General features: G+C 38.6%; 2 protein-coding genes across 2 annotated transcripts; both read right to left on the reverse strand.

The window, feature by feature from the left end:
• Positions 1 to 1,849: 1,849 nt before the first annotated feature.
• Positions 1,850 to 6,926, reverse strand: LOC106667363 (zinc finger protein Xfin-like). Its single transcript, XM_014395269.2, has 4 exons — positions 6,750 to 6,926; positions 5,116 to 6,689; positions 3,307 to 3,411; positions 1,850 to 3,246 (listed from the first exon to the last, which is right to left on the reverse strand). Exons 2-4 carry the CDS (start codon positions 6,667 to 6,669, stop codon positions 1,936 to 1,938), a joined length of 2,970 nt encoding a protein of 989 aa, XP_014250755.2. The 5' UTR covers positions 6,670 to 6,689; positions 6,750 to 6,926; the 3' UTR covers positions 1,850 to 1,935.
• A 2,757-nt stretch (positions 6,927 to 9,683) lies between these two features.
• Positions 9,684 to 16,332, reverse strand: LOC106667362. Its single transcript, XM_014395268.2, has 10 exons — positions 16,118 to 16,332; positions 14,171 to 14,410; positions 13,946 to 14,109; positions 12,640 to 12,997; positions 12,369 to 12,585; positions 12,150 to 12,304; positions 11,848 to 12,087; positions 10,643 to 10,749; positions 10,440 to 10,581; positions 9,684 to 10,377 (listed from the first exon to the last, which is right to left on the reverse strand). The coding sequence occupies exons 1-10, from the start codon at positions 16,173 to 16,175 to the stop codon at positions 10,220 to 10,222; spliced, it is 1,839 nt and encodes a 612-aa protein (XP_014250754.1). The 5' UTR covers positions 16,176 to 16,332; the 3' UTR covers positions 9,684 to 10,219.
• Between the last annotated feature and the right edge of the window lie 99 nt (positions 16,333 to 16,431).

Genomic DNA, 16,431 nt, shown 5'->3' on the forward strand with positions numbered 1-16,431 from the left:
AAAAAGCCAGCTTAGATTAGGAATTTTCGATAATTTCTTTTGTTCTCACCGTCCTTCACTACTAAAAAACAAAAGAAATGTTATTTCAGCCCTCATATTTCATGTGTTAAGGGAGTGAGAGAGTAAGAGAAATATAAAAAGAGTGAGTGAGTGTGAGATAATGAGTGAAAGAGAGTGAGTGAGTGTGGGGTAGTGAGTGAAAGAGAGTGGTCCCTCAAAAAAAGCCAGCTTAGATTAGGAATTTTTGATAATTTCTTTTGTTCTCACCTTCCTTCACTACTAAAAAACCAAAGAAATGTTAGTTCAGCCCTCATATTTCTTGCATTAAGTGAGTGAGAGAGTAAAAGAAATAAAAAAGAGAGTGAGTGAGTGTGAGATAAGTGTAAGTGAAAGAGAGTTAATGACATAAGGCTAGCTTAGATTAGGAAGTTTCGACAATTTCTTTTGTTCTCACTTTCTTTCACTATGAAAAAAAGAAATGTTAGTTCAGCCCTTATATCTGTTAAGTGATTGAGTGAGATGAATTAAGTGAGTGAATGAGAGAGATTGTAAGTGAGTGAAAGGGAGAGAGATAGTGAGTGAGTGATTAACTCAACAACACACACACACACACAAGAAAAATGTAGGCTGATCCAACATTCCATCTTTTAGTAGTGATGAGACGTGAAAAAAAGAAATTCTTGAAAATTCATATATTGTGAGCTGGTCTTGGTCTTTCGTATGACTCACTCACTCTCTCTTTCACTCACTGTCACTCTCATTCACTCACTACCTCTCACTCAATCACTTAACCCAAGAAAAATGTAGTCTGATCAAGACAATTCATTTTTTAGTAGAGAGGTGGGGGATTCACTGATCAAAAGAAAATAATTGAAAATTAGTACAGTCACTCTCTTACTCCCTCTCAATCCCTCACTCTCTTTCGTTCTCTCCTCCTTGACTTGATCTGTTGTATGACTCTCCTTCTCACTCGCACTCATTCATTCACTCACTAGCTGAATCACTTACTCTATCTCTCACTCTCTCCCTCTCATTCAATCACTTAACCCAATTAAAATGTAAACTGATATAACATTTCATTTTTAGTCGTAAAGAGAGGTGAGGGATACACTGAACAACAAAAAACAATCTTGAAAATTTGTAGCTGGTCTTGGTCTTTTGTAAGAATCACTCCCACTCAATCACTAACTTTCTTATTCACTACGCTCTCTCTTTTGTTCTCTCCCCTGTTTTCCACCAAAATAATGTTTCATCTATGATTATCAAATCCGATATAATTTGTATATTCTAGACCTGCTCTTGATCTGTTGTATGACTCCTCCTCTCACTTACTCACTCATTCAATCGCTCACTGACTCACTTAACCCAAGAAAAATGGAGAACAATATAACATTTCATTTTTTAGTGTTAAAGAGAGGTGAAGGATTCACCAACCAAAAAAATTATCGAAAATTTGTACAGTAACTGGTCTTGGTCTTTTGTATGACTCTCCCTCTCGTTTACTCAATCGCTTACTATCTCTCGCCCTCTCTCTTTCACTCAGTGCTATCAGAGGTTAGATTAGAATAGTGGCATGTGTAGTGGACTGGTTTAAGTGGTTAGCATGTCCAACTCACAATATGCTACGCTAGCAACTCTGGGTTCAAATCCAAACACAGCCCGTTAAAAGATATTTCAAGTTGGTTTGACCCCTCATCCACAATGATAGTTGGACGTTGAACTCTCCTATATAAAATTTATATTTTCTTTTTTTTAAATATATTTATTACAGGGTGTTTTACAAAAAAAATGTGTACTGACAATAAGGAGAAGCATGAGAGCACAGGCAAGGCTGATGGTTGAAGATAAAAATAATTTTATAACTTGACAATAGATTTTATTTAAAAATAAATAATAAATACATTTAAGGATAAAATGACATAGCTAGTTGGGTAATCATGTTTTGTGAACTTCATCACTATGCTTTTTTAAAAGTTGTTTCGACAAACATTTGTAGGGGCAAAGGCCGCAATTGATAGAATCACGCCTCGAGTGTGTTTCAAGGTGTTTTTTAAGGTGGTTCTGCTGTGCGCACCTGTAGTCACAGAGATAGCAGCAGAACGGCTTCTCACCGGTGTGGGTGAGCATGTGGTTCTTAAGTACAGACTTCCTCGAGCTCTTGTACTCACATACATCACACGAGAACGGCTTCTCGCCCGAATGGGTGCGTACATGCTTTTGAAAATCGTACCTACGGAAAGTCTTGTAATCGCACAACTCGCACGATATGTCCTTAACGCCCGAATGTATTTTGACGTGCTGTTTCAACGTCGAACTCTGCGAGCTTTTATAATCGCAGTGATCGCAGTGATACGGTTTCTCACCGGTGTGTATTTTCATGTGTTGGTTTAAATTGGATTTCAAAGGGCATCTGTAATCGCACTGATCGCAAGAGTACGGTTTCCACTCGGTATGACTGACGAGGTGTATCTTGAGGCTGTTTTGCCTCGAACAACGATAATCGCATATATCGCAGCCGAACGGCTTTTCACCAGTGTGTTTTATCATGTGTTTCTTTACATAAGACATCTGCGAGCTTCTGTAATCGCAGAGTGTACAGGAATACGGCTTCTCGCCCGTGTGCGTTCTAACGTGCTTTTGCATATCGTTCTTCCTTACGCATCGATAATCACAGAAAAAACAACAGAACGGCTTCTCCCCTGTATGCTTCACCATGTGCTTCTTGACGTAATAAGGCTGCGAGCTTGTGTAATCGCAGAATCCGCACGAATACGGCTTTTCATCAGAATGCGTCATAATATGCTTGTGCAGGTTGTTCTGACGAGATGACTTGTAATCGCAAAGATCGCATGAAAAAGTCTTCTCGCCCGTATGCGTTAAGACGTGCCTTTTTAACTCCTTCCTCTGCAAACACTTATAATCGCAGTAGCCACATAGAAATGTCTTTTCACCTTTATGGAGCATCATATGACGTTTTAGATACTGTCGTCTCGTACACTGATACTCGCACAGGCTACATGAAAAAACATGATTTGCGATATGCCTTTTGAACTCGTCTCGAACACTGGTATTGTAATCGCAGTCGTCGCAGTAGAAAACTGAATCATGCGCTTCAATATGAATCCTCAGTTCGAAATCTGAATAACATTTGTAATCACACTCGACACAAGAGTACGCAGGGCAAACTGTGTCATCATCATCTTCCAATTCTTTCTTAATACAGTTCAACATAATCCTTAGACAAATCTGAAATGGTAAATATCCAATATAATTTAAAAAGACTAATTGAGAGAAAATTTGACTTACCAATAAAAAACCTAAGATAAACACATCATCAGTATAAAAACAAAATATAACACAAGCAAACTCTGACAAGGAATTAAAAAAGTAAATAAAAAGTAGGTCAGAGACTCAAAACAACCAAAAAAACAAAAAATTATACCATTTATAAATAATATTAAAAAAACTAAAGTCGATTTGAAAAATGATAAGATTAAGAAGAATCGATTCGCGAGAGCAGCGTCAATACAATAGTTAATTTGTTTGAACAGAAAAGAAAGTATATTTTGTAATTTTATATTTGTCGACATGCGAATGTTTTTTTAAATTCAATTATTTCGCAAGTAGGTTGTTATTGTCCTGTTGGAAAAAAAAAAATCGAGCGCTCTTTTTCAAACCAAAACTCATGAAACAAACGTACGCTAGGATTTAGCAATTCACAACTGATCCGGATCAGTACTGCTCATTCATGGAAGCCTTGCTAGGATTTAGCAATTCGTTACTCATCCGGATCAGTGTTATTTATTCACGACAGTCCTGCTAGGATTTAGCAAATCACTACTGATCCGTAACAGTGTTATTCATTTACTACAGTCCTGCTAGGATTTAGCAATTCACTACTGATCCGGATCAGTACTGTTCATTCATGACAGTCTTGCTAGGATTTAGCAATTCACTACTGATCTGGATCGGTGTTATTCATTCATGACATATTGGTTGGGTGGTTCTGTATTGATCAGATCAGTATATTTTATTCTTTACAGTTTAGCTAGGATTTAGTGGTTCATTACTGATTCAAATCAGTACTGCTCATTCTTTTTAGGCCACTAGGATTAAGTGGTTCACTAATGATCTGGATCAGTACTGTTCATTCATGACACTCCTGCTAGGATTTAGCAATTCACTACTGATCCGTAACAGTGTTATTCATTTACTACAGTCCTGCTAGGATTTAGCAATTGACTACTGATCCGGATCAGTACTGTTCATTCATGACAGTCTTGCTAGGATTTAGCAATTCATTACTCATCCGGATCAGTGTTATTCATTCACGACAGTCCTGCTAGGATTTAGCTATTCACTACTGGTCCGGATCAGTACTGTTCATTCATGACAGTCTTGCTAGCATTTAGCAATTTACTACTGATCTGGATCGGTGTTATTCATTCATGACATATTGGTTGAGTGGTTCTGTATTGATCAGATCAGTATATTTTATTCTTTACAGTTCAGCTAGGATTTAGTGGTTCATTACTGATTCAAATCAGTACTGCTCATTCTTTTTAGGCCAGCTAGGATTAAGTGGTTCACTAATGATCTGGATCAATGCTGTTCATTCATGACACTCCTGCTAGGATTTAGCAATTCACTACTGATTCTGATAAGTACTGATTTATTTTAGACCAGCTTGTACTTAGAGGTTCACTTCTGACCCACATCAGTTCTGTTCATTCATGACATACTGGTTGGGTGGTTCTGTATTGATCAAATCAATATATTTTATTCGTTTCGGTTCAGCTAGGATTTAGTGATTCACTACTTGTCCGGACTAGTAATTTAGTACTGCCGATTCATTTTAGACTGGCTAGGATTAGTGGATCTCCAATGGATCAGTAGTCATTTATTTGAGTTCAGCTAGGATTTACCACTATTTTTCGGATCTGTATTATTCATTCAAGATATTCATGCTAGAGATGGGTAGGGTCTGCTGTTGAGCAGTAGTCATTCTAAAAAGAACAGAAACAGCTCACATATTTATTTACCTATAAAAAAATACATTTTACATAATTTTGATTATGTACATAGAAAAAAAGGCCGTTTATAAAATAAGAATCATGTTTTATGAGTTTCGTCGGTGTGTTTTCTCAAAAGTTGTTTTGACAAACATTTATAAGGGCAGAGGTTGCAGACTATGGTCTCTCGGTTTTTATGCGTTTCGATGTGTTTCTTGAGGTGGATCTGCCGGGCGCACTGGTAGTCGCACAGATTGCAAAGGAGCTTCTGCGTGTGCTTTTTCATGTGCTCTTTGACGTACCAACGGTTCGACGTGCGAAAGTCGCAGTGCGAACAGCCAAACGGCTTCTCGCCAGTGTGCGTTGCCATGTGCATCTGAAGTAAATTTTTCCTTGCACTCTTGTACTCACAGAAGTCGCACGAAAACGGTTTCTCGCCTGTGTGCGTTCGTAGGTGTTTCTGAAAATCGTACTGTCTGAACGTCTTGTAATCACAGAAATCGCAAGCTATGTTCTTCTCGCTGTAGTGTATCTTTTCGTGCATGTTCAATGTTGACTGTCTCGAGCTCTTGTAATCGCAGAAGCTGCAACTGAACGGCTTCTCGCCCGTGTGAGTTTTCAAGTGTTCCTTGAGGTGCGACGGCTGCGGGCAACGGTACTCGCAGAAATCGCAACTGTACGGTTTCCAGTCTGCATGGCTCGCCATATGCATCTTAAGACTGCGTTCCCAAGAACACCTGAAATCGCAGAGCTGACAGCAAAACGGCTTCTCCCCTGTGTGTATCACCATGTGTTTTTTCATATACGACCTCTGCGAACATTTATAACCACAGACTGTACACGTATAAGGCTTTTCGCCAGTATGATTCAGTATATGCTTCTGCATGTCGTTCTGACGCGTACATCGATAATCACAGAAATAACAGCAGAACGGCTTCTCTCCTGTGTGTGTCATCATGTGTTTTTCGATATAAGAAGGATGCACACTCCTGTAATCGCATAAATTACAGGAATAAGGCTTATCATCTGAATGTTTCAACATGTGCTTTTGCATGCTGCACTTGTGCCAGGATCGGTATTCGCAATAGTCGCAGGTGAATCGCTTCTCGCCGGTATGGACCAACATGTGTTGCGTCAAGGCATCCCGACGCGAGCATCTGTAATCGCAGAGGCTGCAGGAATACGGCTTCTCTCCCGTATGCGTGAAAATGTGTTTCTTTAAATCTTTCCTTTGCGAACACTTGTAATTACACGTCGAACACTCGTACCTTTTATCGCCTTTGTGCGTCTTGATGTGTTCTTTCAAATCGTGTCGTACCGAGAAAGTAACCTCGCAGAATTTGCACGACAAAAGTTTCTCGCCCGGATGTAGTTTCATGTGCCGGTTCATCGACTGTAGCCTGTCGCATCTGTAATCGCACAGACCGCACGCGATGGCTTTAGTCGCATCGTCTCCGAAGGATTCGCTCGTACCGTCTTCGAAAGTCGTGTAATCGCAATCGTACAGAAACGTATGAGACTTGATGTGATTTCTCAGGTCAAGATCGGTGTTACAGTCGTAGTCACACTCGACGCAGGAATACGCAAGCGACACTGCGACACTCTGTGACATCCCTGTGCCATCGTGTTTCAACTGTTCTCGAACACAGTTTAACATCTCTCCAAGTGACAGTCAACCTGTAAAACTGTCTTTTAGTGTCAAATTGATTTAAAAAAAAAAAAACTTATCAAACATACAAGAAAAAACACAGGCCGATGTGTCAAAAAAGAAGAAAATCAACAAAAAAGCAAATCTTCAATGCTCCAATTTACCGTTAATATACCTCATAACAGCTAATAAAATATACAAATTAACAAAATTAAACTATTTTTATGGTAATTCTGATAAGTGGTTATCCTGGAGGTATAAATATGGAATACCATTCGGTGAAAGTCTGTATCGAAATCGAGGAAATTTACCTGATCAAATCGACTTATCAGTAATAAAAATAATAATAATAATAATATTATTATTTTAAAATGTTATATTTATTGCCTCTGAAAACGATAAAAACGCAAGCGTCAGACAAAAAATTGGCCTGGATTGTCACCAAGTTCGTCCAGCGCCACTTTTCAAACAAACGAAAAAAGGTTAGCGACAAAAAAAAAATACGTTTATCCTTAATTAATTTTAAATAAATTATCGCTCGAACATAATATAAATTTAATTAAAATGGTTTAAAATAGGAAAAAAAGATGAGGGTTTTTACTCTTCATCAGGCATTACCATCACCTTCTTCCACATGATCATAAATCAATCCATCAATAAAATATCCACAAATAGCTTTTTAATTATTAATTAATAAAGTCTCGGAGACTGGTATAAGTCAGGCTTGATGTTATTTCTTTCGGGGGGGGGGGGAAACGACATACCCAGAAAGTGGCCGGTTCAAGAGATCCAGGTCGGATATTCTTCTTTTGTAGACAACCAGATAATTGTACTTATATCTTCTGTAGAAAAGGATTACATCATAATGATTTTGTTGAATAATGGGCTTGTACACATTTAACTCCTATATTTTATACTAGTAAGGATTGGTAGAAGCCAGATGTCAAGGCTAAGACCGACCGACGACCAAACAGGCACTGTCACACTGCCAGGGTCAGTGGGACAATCAGGCTTCATCATAGATGAGCACACACGAACCAGCCAACGAAGACAAAGTAAGAGGAAGCACCTATCACCAAGATGAAATGATACTCGAAGACCTAGAATCGCACTTCTTCATCTTAGACATGGGGTGCCATGCATCAGTGTTACAATCAGGGCTGCATCCAAGAGCAGCCTGAAACCACTAGGCAGAGGCATAAGAACAGAACTCCATGAATCTGGAGGAAGAGAAAGCACCTATTGCCAAGATGGAACAACACTCAAAGACCTGGATGCGCACTGCTCCATCTTAGACTTAGGGTGCATCAGGTCTGCTTCAAAGAACAGCTACAAACCACGAGGTAGAAGCAGAAGAATAGAACCTCACGGGTCCAGATTAAAAGGAGTTATCTTTTAATTTAGCCCAAGACTGATTGACAGCAACCAGGACCGTTAAAAGACAATCCCCCAACAGAGGGCGCTGTAAGAACGAAAAGACAAACTACAGGGGACAAGCAGAACAATAGAACTGCACAAGTGCAGAGTAAGAAGAAGCACGTATCAATGCCCAAGACCGACACGTGAAGACCCAGACAGGCACTGCTACTTCTTAGACATACCATGCATCAGTGGAACAATCAGGGCCGCATCAAAGAGCAGCCTCAGACCACTTAGGCAGAGGCATAAGAACAGAAACTCTATGAATCTGGTGTAAGAAGAAGCACTTACTAATGCCCAAGATGTTCTTCTGTCTCTGCCCTGTAGTTTGTGTGTATTTGGCTTTGACCGAGGCCTTGGTTGTACCATTGAGACATGATATCCCTTGTTGGAAAAGTGGCAGGGCCTGTTCAGGGGTCAGTTGAAGGCAGTCATTTGGTTGCCAGTCAATCTTGGGATTGATAAGAGCTCCGGATTCATGGCATTCCTTTCTTATGGGTCATGTAGTGAGATATGATGGGGCCCTGGTTGTTCGCTGATGCATAGTGCCCCATGTTGGTGCTGTGGAGATTTGGTGGTCACCGTTCTGGATTGCGAGGTGGCTTCTTTTACTCCGGATCCGTGGTGTTCTTATTAATCCATCCCAAGATTGCCCGACAACTGAACGACTGCCTCTACACCTCCAAAATAAGATGCCGTAGGAGCCGAGTACACGCAGACTACAGGTCAGAGGCAGAACAGAACCCCACTAATCCGGAATAAAAGATGGCACCTGAATCCAGACCAAGACCGACTGACACCCAAAATGGGCACTAGTCCAATGGGAGCCGAGCATACACAAACCATGGACTTCTAGTAAACATCAACACATCCTCCAAAGCCCAGATGGGCACGGCCTACTGTTAACAAGGTATACCAGTGGGACAACCAGGGCCATATCATAGCCAACTACATGCAAACCGCAGGGCAGAGCTCAAAGAACGGAACCCCAAGTATCCAGAGGATTAAGGGAACACAACCTAATCCTGACCGATGTGGAGCACTGCAGTAGTTCCATTGGAACATGAGCCTCTAGTCACAAACACCTCCTTCAAGGCCACTGGAGGCATATCTCAGTTCTTTATTCAGCCCAAGGGCAATACCTGAATACCAGCCATACCCTTAAAGTTTTTAAAAACATTTTGTTTGAATTATTGTTTAGCATTGAGTGGTCGTCATTAGGGTTTCGGCGGGTTCTGGCACAAGTGTGTAAAAGACAATCAATGATGTTATTATCTATGACCGATCCAAAACCGGATCTTTTCGTTTGTCTGGAGGATTACCATTTTTTACCCATTGTTTTTCATTGCAAGAAGCTCGTTTCCTAAAACGCACACGTAATAAAGCTACCCAGAAAAATAGATATGTAGGGTAAGAAATAAGACGAGTGAGAAAGAGAGAGTGGAAGAGAAAAAAGGATAGAGAGGAAAGAATGAAAAAATAGCAATGGCAACAAAAAAGTAATAACACATAAAAGGGTAGACAGTAACATACAATAAAATTATGACTGATTTATTTAAAAATATACGGGTCAATTTAAAAAAAAAACCCTTATACAGTATAAAACAAACAAAAAAATAAAAATATTATCGTTTAATAATATAAATAGAAAATATACCTATCAATTGATTATTTATGAATATCGTTCATTAAGAATATATGATGCGGATAAAAATAGGACCGGAATTGTCAAAAGTATGATTTTTGTGTGTGTGTTGTGTGTGTATGAGGGGTGCTTTTAATAAAATGTAATCATTAATATGAAAATTACAATTTCATCTATTTTATTCTGGCCTATCAATTTTTAAATTGTGATATGATTATGATGATGCAGTGTCAATAGTTGTTCAAAGGTCGACTGAAAAGTTTCTGCATGCTTAGTACTAGCAAATTTTTTTTTCTTTTCTTTAAATACAATTACATATTGTAAAAATAAAGAAATGTAAATTGACTATTTACAAAAGTCTTTATTATACTTTGGACGGAATCGTTAAAAAAAGGAAAAATATATAAAAAAAACAAGATCGGGCAAAAAAATTAACCGCCCTTTGAGCCTATAGGACGGGGGTGTACCTCGTCTCCCGTACGTATAGGGCTCCTATTATAAAAAAATGGCCAAGAGGGTCAGAGCGCAAGCTGTGCCCATGTTGGCCAACGCAGTACGGCTCACGCCCGATCCAAAGTGGAACACTTTGATGTAGTTCTCAGAGTGGAGCCACGGGTTCGAACCGTCGTCGAAGTACATCGGGCACTGATCCCCTGAAGAAAACAAAAAAAAATGTTAACAATAAAATTTTCCTATAAGGGAAATAAAAACTCACGTTCTCTTTCATATTCTATCATGTCGATCGCTACGGCGGCTCCTTCCGTGTGGTTCCAGGATGTGACATCCTGATTCAGGCTGCAGTAAGCGCCCAGGGATTGAGACATAAGGATACGGTTCAAATCAGCCCTTTGGTAAACCTTTAATTTATTTAAAAAAATTAATGTCTATTAAATAAAAATTCTATTGTGTTGTGCATACCCAGCATCTGTATTTGCTGAAAGCATCCAGCTCGTCATAAGTTATGAGGTACGATTTGAGATTTTCCTTCCAGAATCCAATACACTTCATTCTATAATCAGGATCACCTAGTCAATTGTTTAAACATTAAAAAAAAAAAAAAAAAAAAAAAAAAAACCCAGCTTAATAGTACTAACAAGGGGACGACCAGGTTCTAAACTCCAAAATATTGGACACTTATCCACCACTTCTTGCAGAACAGACACCGGTTCCGCCAAAAAAATTTTAAAATTGAAAGTTACCGATTTTTTAAAATATTTTTATTTTGCGTTCTACTTGCTCAAACCAACTATTTCAATTTATAATTTTATAGTATTTTTTTATTTTATTAGATTGCAATAAAAATATAGTAAAAGCTAGCAAAGTTTATCAATAACCAAAAAAAAAAAAAAAATTAGATTTTCTGGTCCGATTGACCAAATAACATCTTTCAATTAATTAATCTTTATGTAAGGTATTGGTCGAGATAAAAAAGCCGAAGGTTGTGGGTTCGAATCCCGCTCGTGAACTGACTTTTTTATCTCAACCGATACCTTATATAAAGATTAATTAACTGAAAAATAAATAAATTTCAAGTAAACAAGGTCATACATTTTTTCCCTTTAAAACAAATATGAAATCTCGTTTTAGCACCTCTAGAGATCCTACATGTCGTTAATGGAATATCTTATTAAAACGGCTAAAAGGATTTTAACTTTTAAATTTACATTCAAACAAAAATTAATATTTAGAGGTCTCTAGGGGTGCAAAAATGAAATTTCATATTAATTTAACGGGGAAGAAAAAGACACAGTTTACTTGAAAAATATTTGGTTTTTAGAAATTTTTTGGTTATTGATAAACTTTTCTTTTAATCTTTTAATATATTTTTATGGCAATCTAATAAAAATGCTTTTAAATGATATATTCACATAGTTAATTGAGCAAGTAAAATGCGAGTGAAATAAACATATTAGAAAATGAATAATTTCAATTTTCAAAAAAATAATTTTTTTTTTTGAAAACTGAACAAGAACCAAATAGAAACCAGGGTCTACTCACAAGAGTATATGTCCAATATTTTTGACTGTAGAATCACACACAAAAAAAAAAGTCTGGCCCAAATTTTGGTCTACTGATACAAAAGGGGATAAAAAAATCGTTAGAAATTTAAGAAAAATATTTACTGTATATATCGCTAGGCCTGCCGAGGTAGTCAACAGTGAGACAGTACGTTTCGTCGATGTCTATCTCCTTCTGGTCGATGTCGCACACCGAGAAGTCGGATATGTTTTGCTTGCAGTACAGTGTCGGCCTTGGCGATAGCGTTACACCACCAAGTATTCTTGTTTCAAATGGTACGTCACCTCGCTGGGTGAAGTTGAACTTGCCGGCCACCGGACACCTGACCGGTACTGGTTTAGCAGCTAAGAACAGATAGGTTTTTTTTATATATAAATAAATCTTTAAAAAAAAGTATAGTTCTTACAGAGGAAAGTGCTGTAAATCCAAGCTTCCTGGTTTTTAAACTGTACCCAAGAGCATACAGTTGAAAAGTCATCTTTTATAACCGCTATGCCTTTTCTGTACCTTATGACGTTGTGATGGCGCGGAATGAAGTTGAAACATATATAATCCTTTTGACTAAAAATTAAGAAATAAATTTTCAAGATTTCAAGATAATCGGTACGAGTCGATGAAAACGAACCATCCGTCTACTGTGAGTCTGGCCATCATTACTCGAGTGTCCCTCTGTTGTCGGCAGACGTAGATGGTTTTTCGATAACGGGTCGTATCGGGATACCAAGTCTCTATGATATGCGTCTCGTTAATTACGACGTCTGCGTCTAGATTGGCCGTGTTGATCCATTCGCCGGAGAAATTCTGCGGGAGCCTGCATCCCGGTTCGACGACCTCGGTTTTAACTATAATAAAATTTAAAATAATACAACGTAATTAACGCGTTTACGATTTGGTACCTGGTGTTATACGAAGTCGTTCGGGGCTTTTTTCGACCGTCTTGAGCGTATTGCACTCAGCCGTTATTGAAACGCCGAGGTAAAGGTCGTCATCTCGGTTCTTGAGGAAACAGCGGTACTTTTCGTCTTTCCTCGATTCTTTCGTATTGGCGACGGCGAAAAAATGGTTCTTGTCTACGAACCAATCCCCGAGGCAGGAGTATTCGACGACGCCGTCGAACGTCCCTGACATACCCTCGCATCGTTTGTACGTTATGTTGAACTTCTGGTTTGTTATTAAAAACTGGTTCCCGGGCTCCTGGCACGATTTGATATAAGCGTCAGGATGCGTGCACTCGCCCGTAAAAGTAAAACGATTCTGTAAAAAATATTATTATTGTAAGCCTTATAATTAAGGATGACTAAGATTAATATTAGAGAAGTCGGCGCTTTATGAACTACTCTATTGTACACCTCCATTGTTGACTAGAGCTCCTCATTAAGTTTGTTAAGACTGTTTACCAGATCTCAAAGCGTTTTTAACGACTCCCTAGTGAATCCTTTAGACACGGGGTTTCCTCTCCTAAGAATCTTAGCTATATACACCTTGTTTCTACTGCCCTGAGACAATACATATGCCTACGGAGTCTAGTGTCGTCAGCAGTCATTATTCTAGTCTTAACACATCCTAGATTTTACTTCTGCCTTTGGTTTCTGAAAATGTCCTTGCGATGAACTTTGTCACCTTTGTCTCGGTTTATATTCCCATTGAACATGCTTTTTTTTTTCAATCCATTGGATGATGGACCCAGTTTTTTTTTTGTTTTGGTTCATGGACGATAGGCATCCTCATTTAACTTTCCTTGGTCTCTTAAGGCCTCAAGTGCCAAGCATTCATTCTTAATGTCTGAGTCTGCTGAGTGTGAACTCAACAACTTCACAGTGCACTGTTCACGCACAAAATTTTTTTACAACAGATGCTTAAAATGATGAAAAACGAACCCTACTTACATCACTGGAAATTTAATTGACTATGAAGATGAAAACCATCATCTTTTTCCTTCCACCAACTGAAATTATGAATGCAACTGCAGATGAAATTAATTTTGAGTTATTTATACAGGAAGTAAAAAAAATACACTGAAATGTGGGCTGTTAAAGATGAAAATTTTGTCTTATTTGTTTGTAAGTGCACTCTTTGTACACAAGGTGAGCAAAATTGCCATGTTTTCTGCAGTAGACATCCATCCAGTTTATCATACGCATACGTCAATTGCTAAGGATTAAATTTTCAAGTTTTTATTTAAAATTTATTTATTTTTGTTACCTGGTAAGAAAATTTCCAGACTCCTTCGAGACTCGACCGGCAGTTGACTGGTACATAGTTCTCCTGGAATAGTGTTATCAGCTGTTGTTCTGGATTGAGATCTTGGCATACGCTTTCGATAAGGTTTGTCGGGACGGCCGCACCTCCCAGCGTAACGCAACCACCTACGACCAAAACGACACTGATTCAATCTTTTCCCTTAAAAAAACAAAAAACAAAACTCACTTTCAATTTTTTCCATGACGTTCACGGTACGCAAGAGTATTTTGACGCAGTGGTAACAGTTGTCATTGTTCTTGAAAACGAACGTGTAGTTGCTGTGGTATTCGTCCAAGGAAGCGAGACAACGGCCTCTTTGGCTCATCGACTTGCTGTCGATTATAGTCTGTGTCGGTTTGCCGTTCTCCCATGAAAACCATGATCCTCGGATTATTGTCGGAATGAAGCAGTCAGACGCGGTTACACCTGAAATATATTGTAAACTTTTTTAACAACAGGCGACAAAATTATTTGGTTGATGGACTGCAAACTTTTATATACAACTTGTGACTTCCAAATTGGCCCGATTTAAGATTGAAAATCGGTTTGTATCACACTTGATCTCACCCCTCTGACAAAGGGGTATTCAACCATTGTGACTAAACATAACCAATGAACTGCTTAACTTCTTCAACAACCCATACTCGATTTATACAGAATCACAAATCACACCTATTTTGAAAAAGATCCTTGATGAACCCATACCGAAACGATTCTCATCTGAAGAAGTCAAGCTATCTTTCTTTCCAAAAAGAAATCCACAGGCTCTCATCATTCCCATCATATTTTCCCAAAACCTAAAATAAACCACCTTCTTAGTTGTTGATCCATCTGTCCAAGGAGATTCTTACAAGCATCACAAATTCTCTGGAGATGCCACTCGACTATCCAACATCGCACTGGTTCTTGGATATATATACAAAACCTTTGGCTGTGTATAGCACTTTGGGCTATTGTGGAAGGCCAAGAATTGTTACTTCTAACTATCCCATAAAATTTTATTATCATTCATCCTATAGCAGGTGTACCAGAGGGCAGAGTTCTCGTTCCTTTGCTTCATTCAATTTATAACACTATAGCCCTGACCTGTATGATCCCAAATCGTCCCAAAATCACTCGCACAGAATCAATATTAAAGAAACCAAACCCATAAACGTAAACTTGCCACCCAGGGGGAGTAGGTTGCCACGGCGCTCATCACTGTAAAGGTCCGACATATCTCTTTTAAAGTTTGTACCTTTCTGCGCTGGAACCTCATTGTATATTATTGTTTAGACAAAACCAAAAAAGATTTTTTCTATCTCCTGCTGGAACTAAATTTTTGAATTTACCTAAACAATTTTATTGACTGGGAGTTTTGGAGGCCCAGAGAAGGGAACTGATGATCGAGGCCTGGTGGTGTCGGTAAACTCGGCAATGGAAGAAGGGACTCGCGCAGCAGGTAGTCAGTAGTTGGCTGTGATAGCGAGGATGATGCTGCGAGTGTCCCCAGGTCGGCTTGGCCACTTAGTAAGAGCTCGTCAAGTATACGAGTCTCCATTGCTGTATTAGTGAATGTTGAGACGAGCCTGAAGTCGGCAAGGTAGTACGGCCATTCTTGAAATAGTGATAACTGCAAGTGGTTGCACAATAATATAAAACCCTACGTACAAATGGGCTTTTAGGATTCATATTCGTAAAAAAAAATCTCACTAAACAAGAAAACGCTCCCAACTAGCTCTGTTGTAATGCATACTTCAGACCTGGACAAACGACTAACACAGAACTCCATAGATTTAAGCACATTGTCTGTAAAATACGATTTACCATACTAGAAGCACTCATGATCGAAACTATTGCTGACAAACAACAGAAAACTTTACATTGCCCAGCTGGCCGTTTGGACACACATGTCATGCCCCTTTCTACGTTTCCAATCACATCGTATCGACAAATGTTTGTTACTCAAATTAATAATCATCGTTGGAAACTGAAGCATCTGTCAACCTCACTCGACATCAGTCTCCTATGAGCCCATCTCAATCATCGTATCGATGATAACTTCCATCATTGTACTGGTTGCTGTTTTATGTTTATGTATATGCACTGATATGCAAGAATAAAAAGGAAAGTTGTTGTTTTTCAAAAACATACCATTTAACACGTATATTATGTTGAAACACAAAGACCAGGCCAGAATCGAATAAGACATCGTCAGTCATTAAGATAAAAAAGTCGAATTTTTAACAAAATTGGTAAATAAAAAAATTATAAAACAAAACTTTTGGGTTTTTAAAAGAAAATAAACAAAAATAAAAATAGGCGTGCCCCCTATGATGAAGCAACAACCAGTTTGTAACCAAACCAAACCCAACAGAAAGTGCACAAAGCCCATGAGAGGCGAAGCGCTCAAGTTGGACAAAAGTCAAAAACCAACTTCAAAAATAAATTAATGAATAAACATAATC

Source organism: Cimex lectularius, unplaced genomic scaffold (assembly GCF_000648675.2).
Source record: "Cimex lectularius strain Harlan isolate CLEC.00 unplaced genomic scaffold, Clec_2.1 scaffold10, whole genome shotgun sequence".
Lineage (NCBI taxonomy): Eukaryota > Metazoa > Arthropoda > Insecta > Hemiptera > Cimicidae > Cimex > Cimex lectularius.

What these genes read in the sequence shown, in the direction of transcription:
- LOC106667363 (XM_014395269.2), bottom strand. Translation starts at nt 6,669, where the DNA reads ATGTTAAACTGTGTTCGAGAACAGTTGAAACACGATGGCACAGGGATG. An exon ending in CCGACGAAACTCATAAAACA is followed by an intron (nt 3,412 to 5,115) that starts TGATTCTTATTT and finishes TGGTTGTTTTGA; the next exon opens with GTCTCTGACCTACTTTTTAT. An exon ending in TTATCTTAGGTTTTTTATTG is followed by an intron (nt 3,247 to 3,306) that starts GTAAGTCAAATT and finishes TTACCATTTCAG; the next exon opens with ATTTGTCTAAGGATTATGTT.
- LOC106667362 (XM_014395268.2), bottom strand. Translation starts at nt 16,175, where the DNA reads ATGTCTTATTCGATTCTGGCCTGGTCTTTGTGTTTCAACATAATATAC. An exon ending in TCTGGAAATTTTCTTACCAG is followed by an intron (nt 12,998 to 13,945) that starts GTAACAAAAATA and finishes TATTTTTTACAG; the next exon opens with AATCGTTTTACTTTTACGGG. An exon ending in ACGACTTCGTATAACACCAG is followed by an intron (nt 12,586 to 12,639) that starts GTACCAAATCGT and finishes ATTTTATTATAG; the next exon opens with TTAAAACCGAGGTCGTCGAA.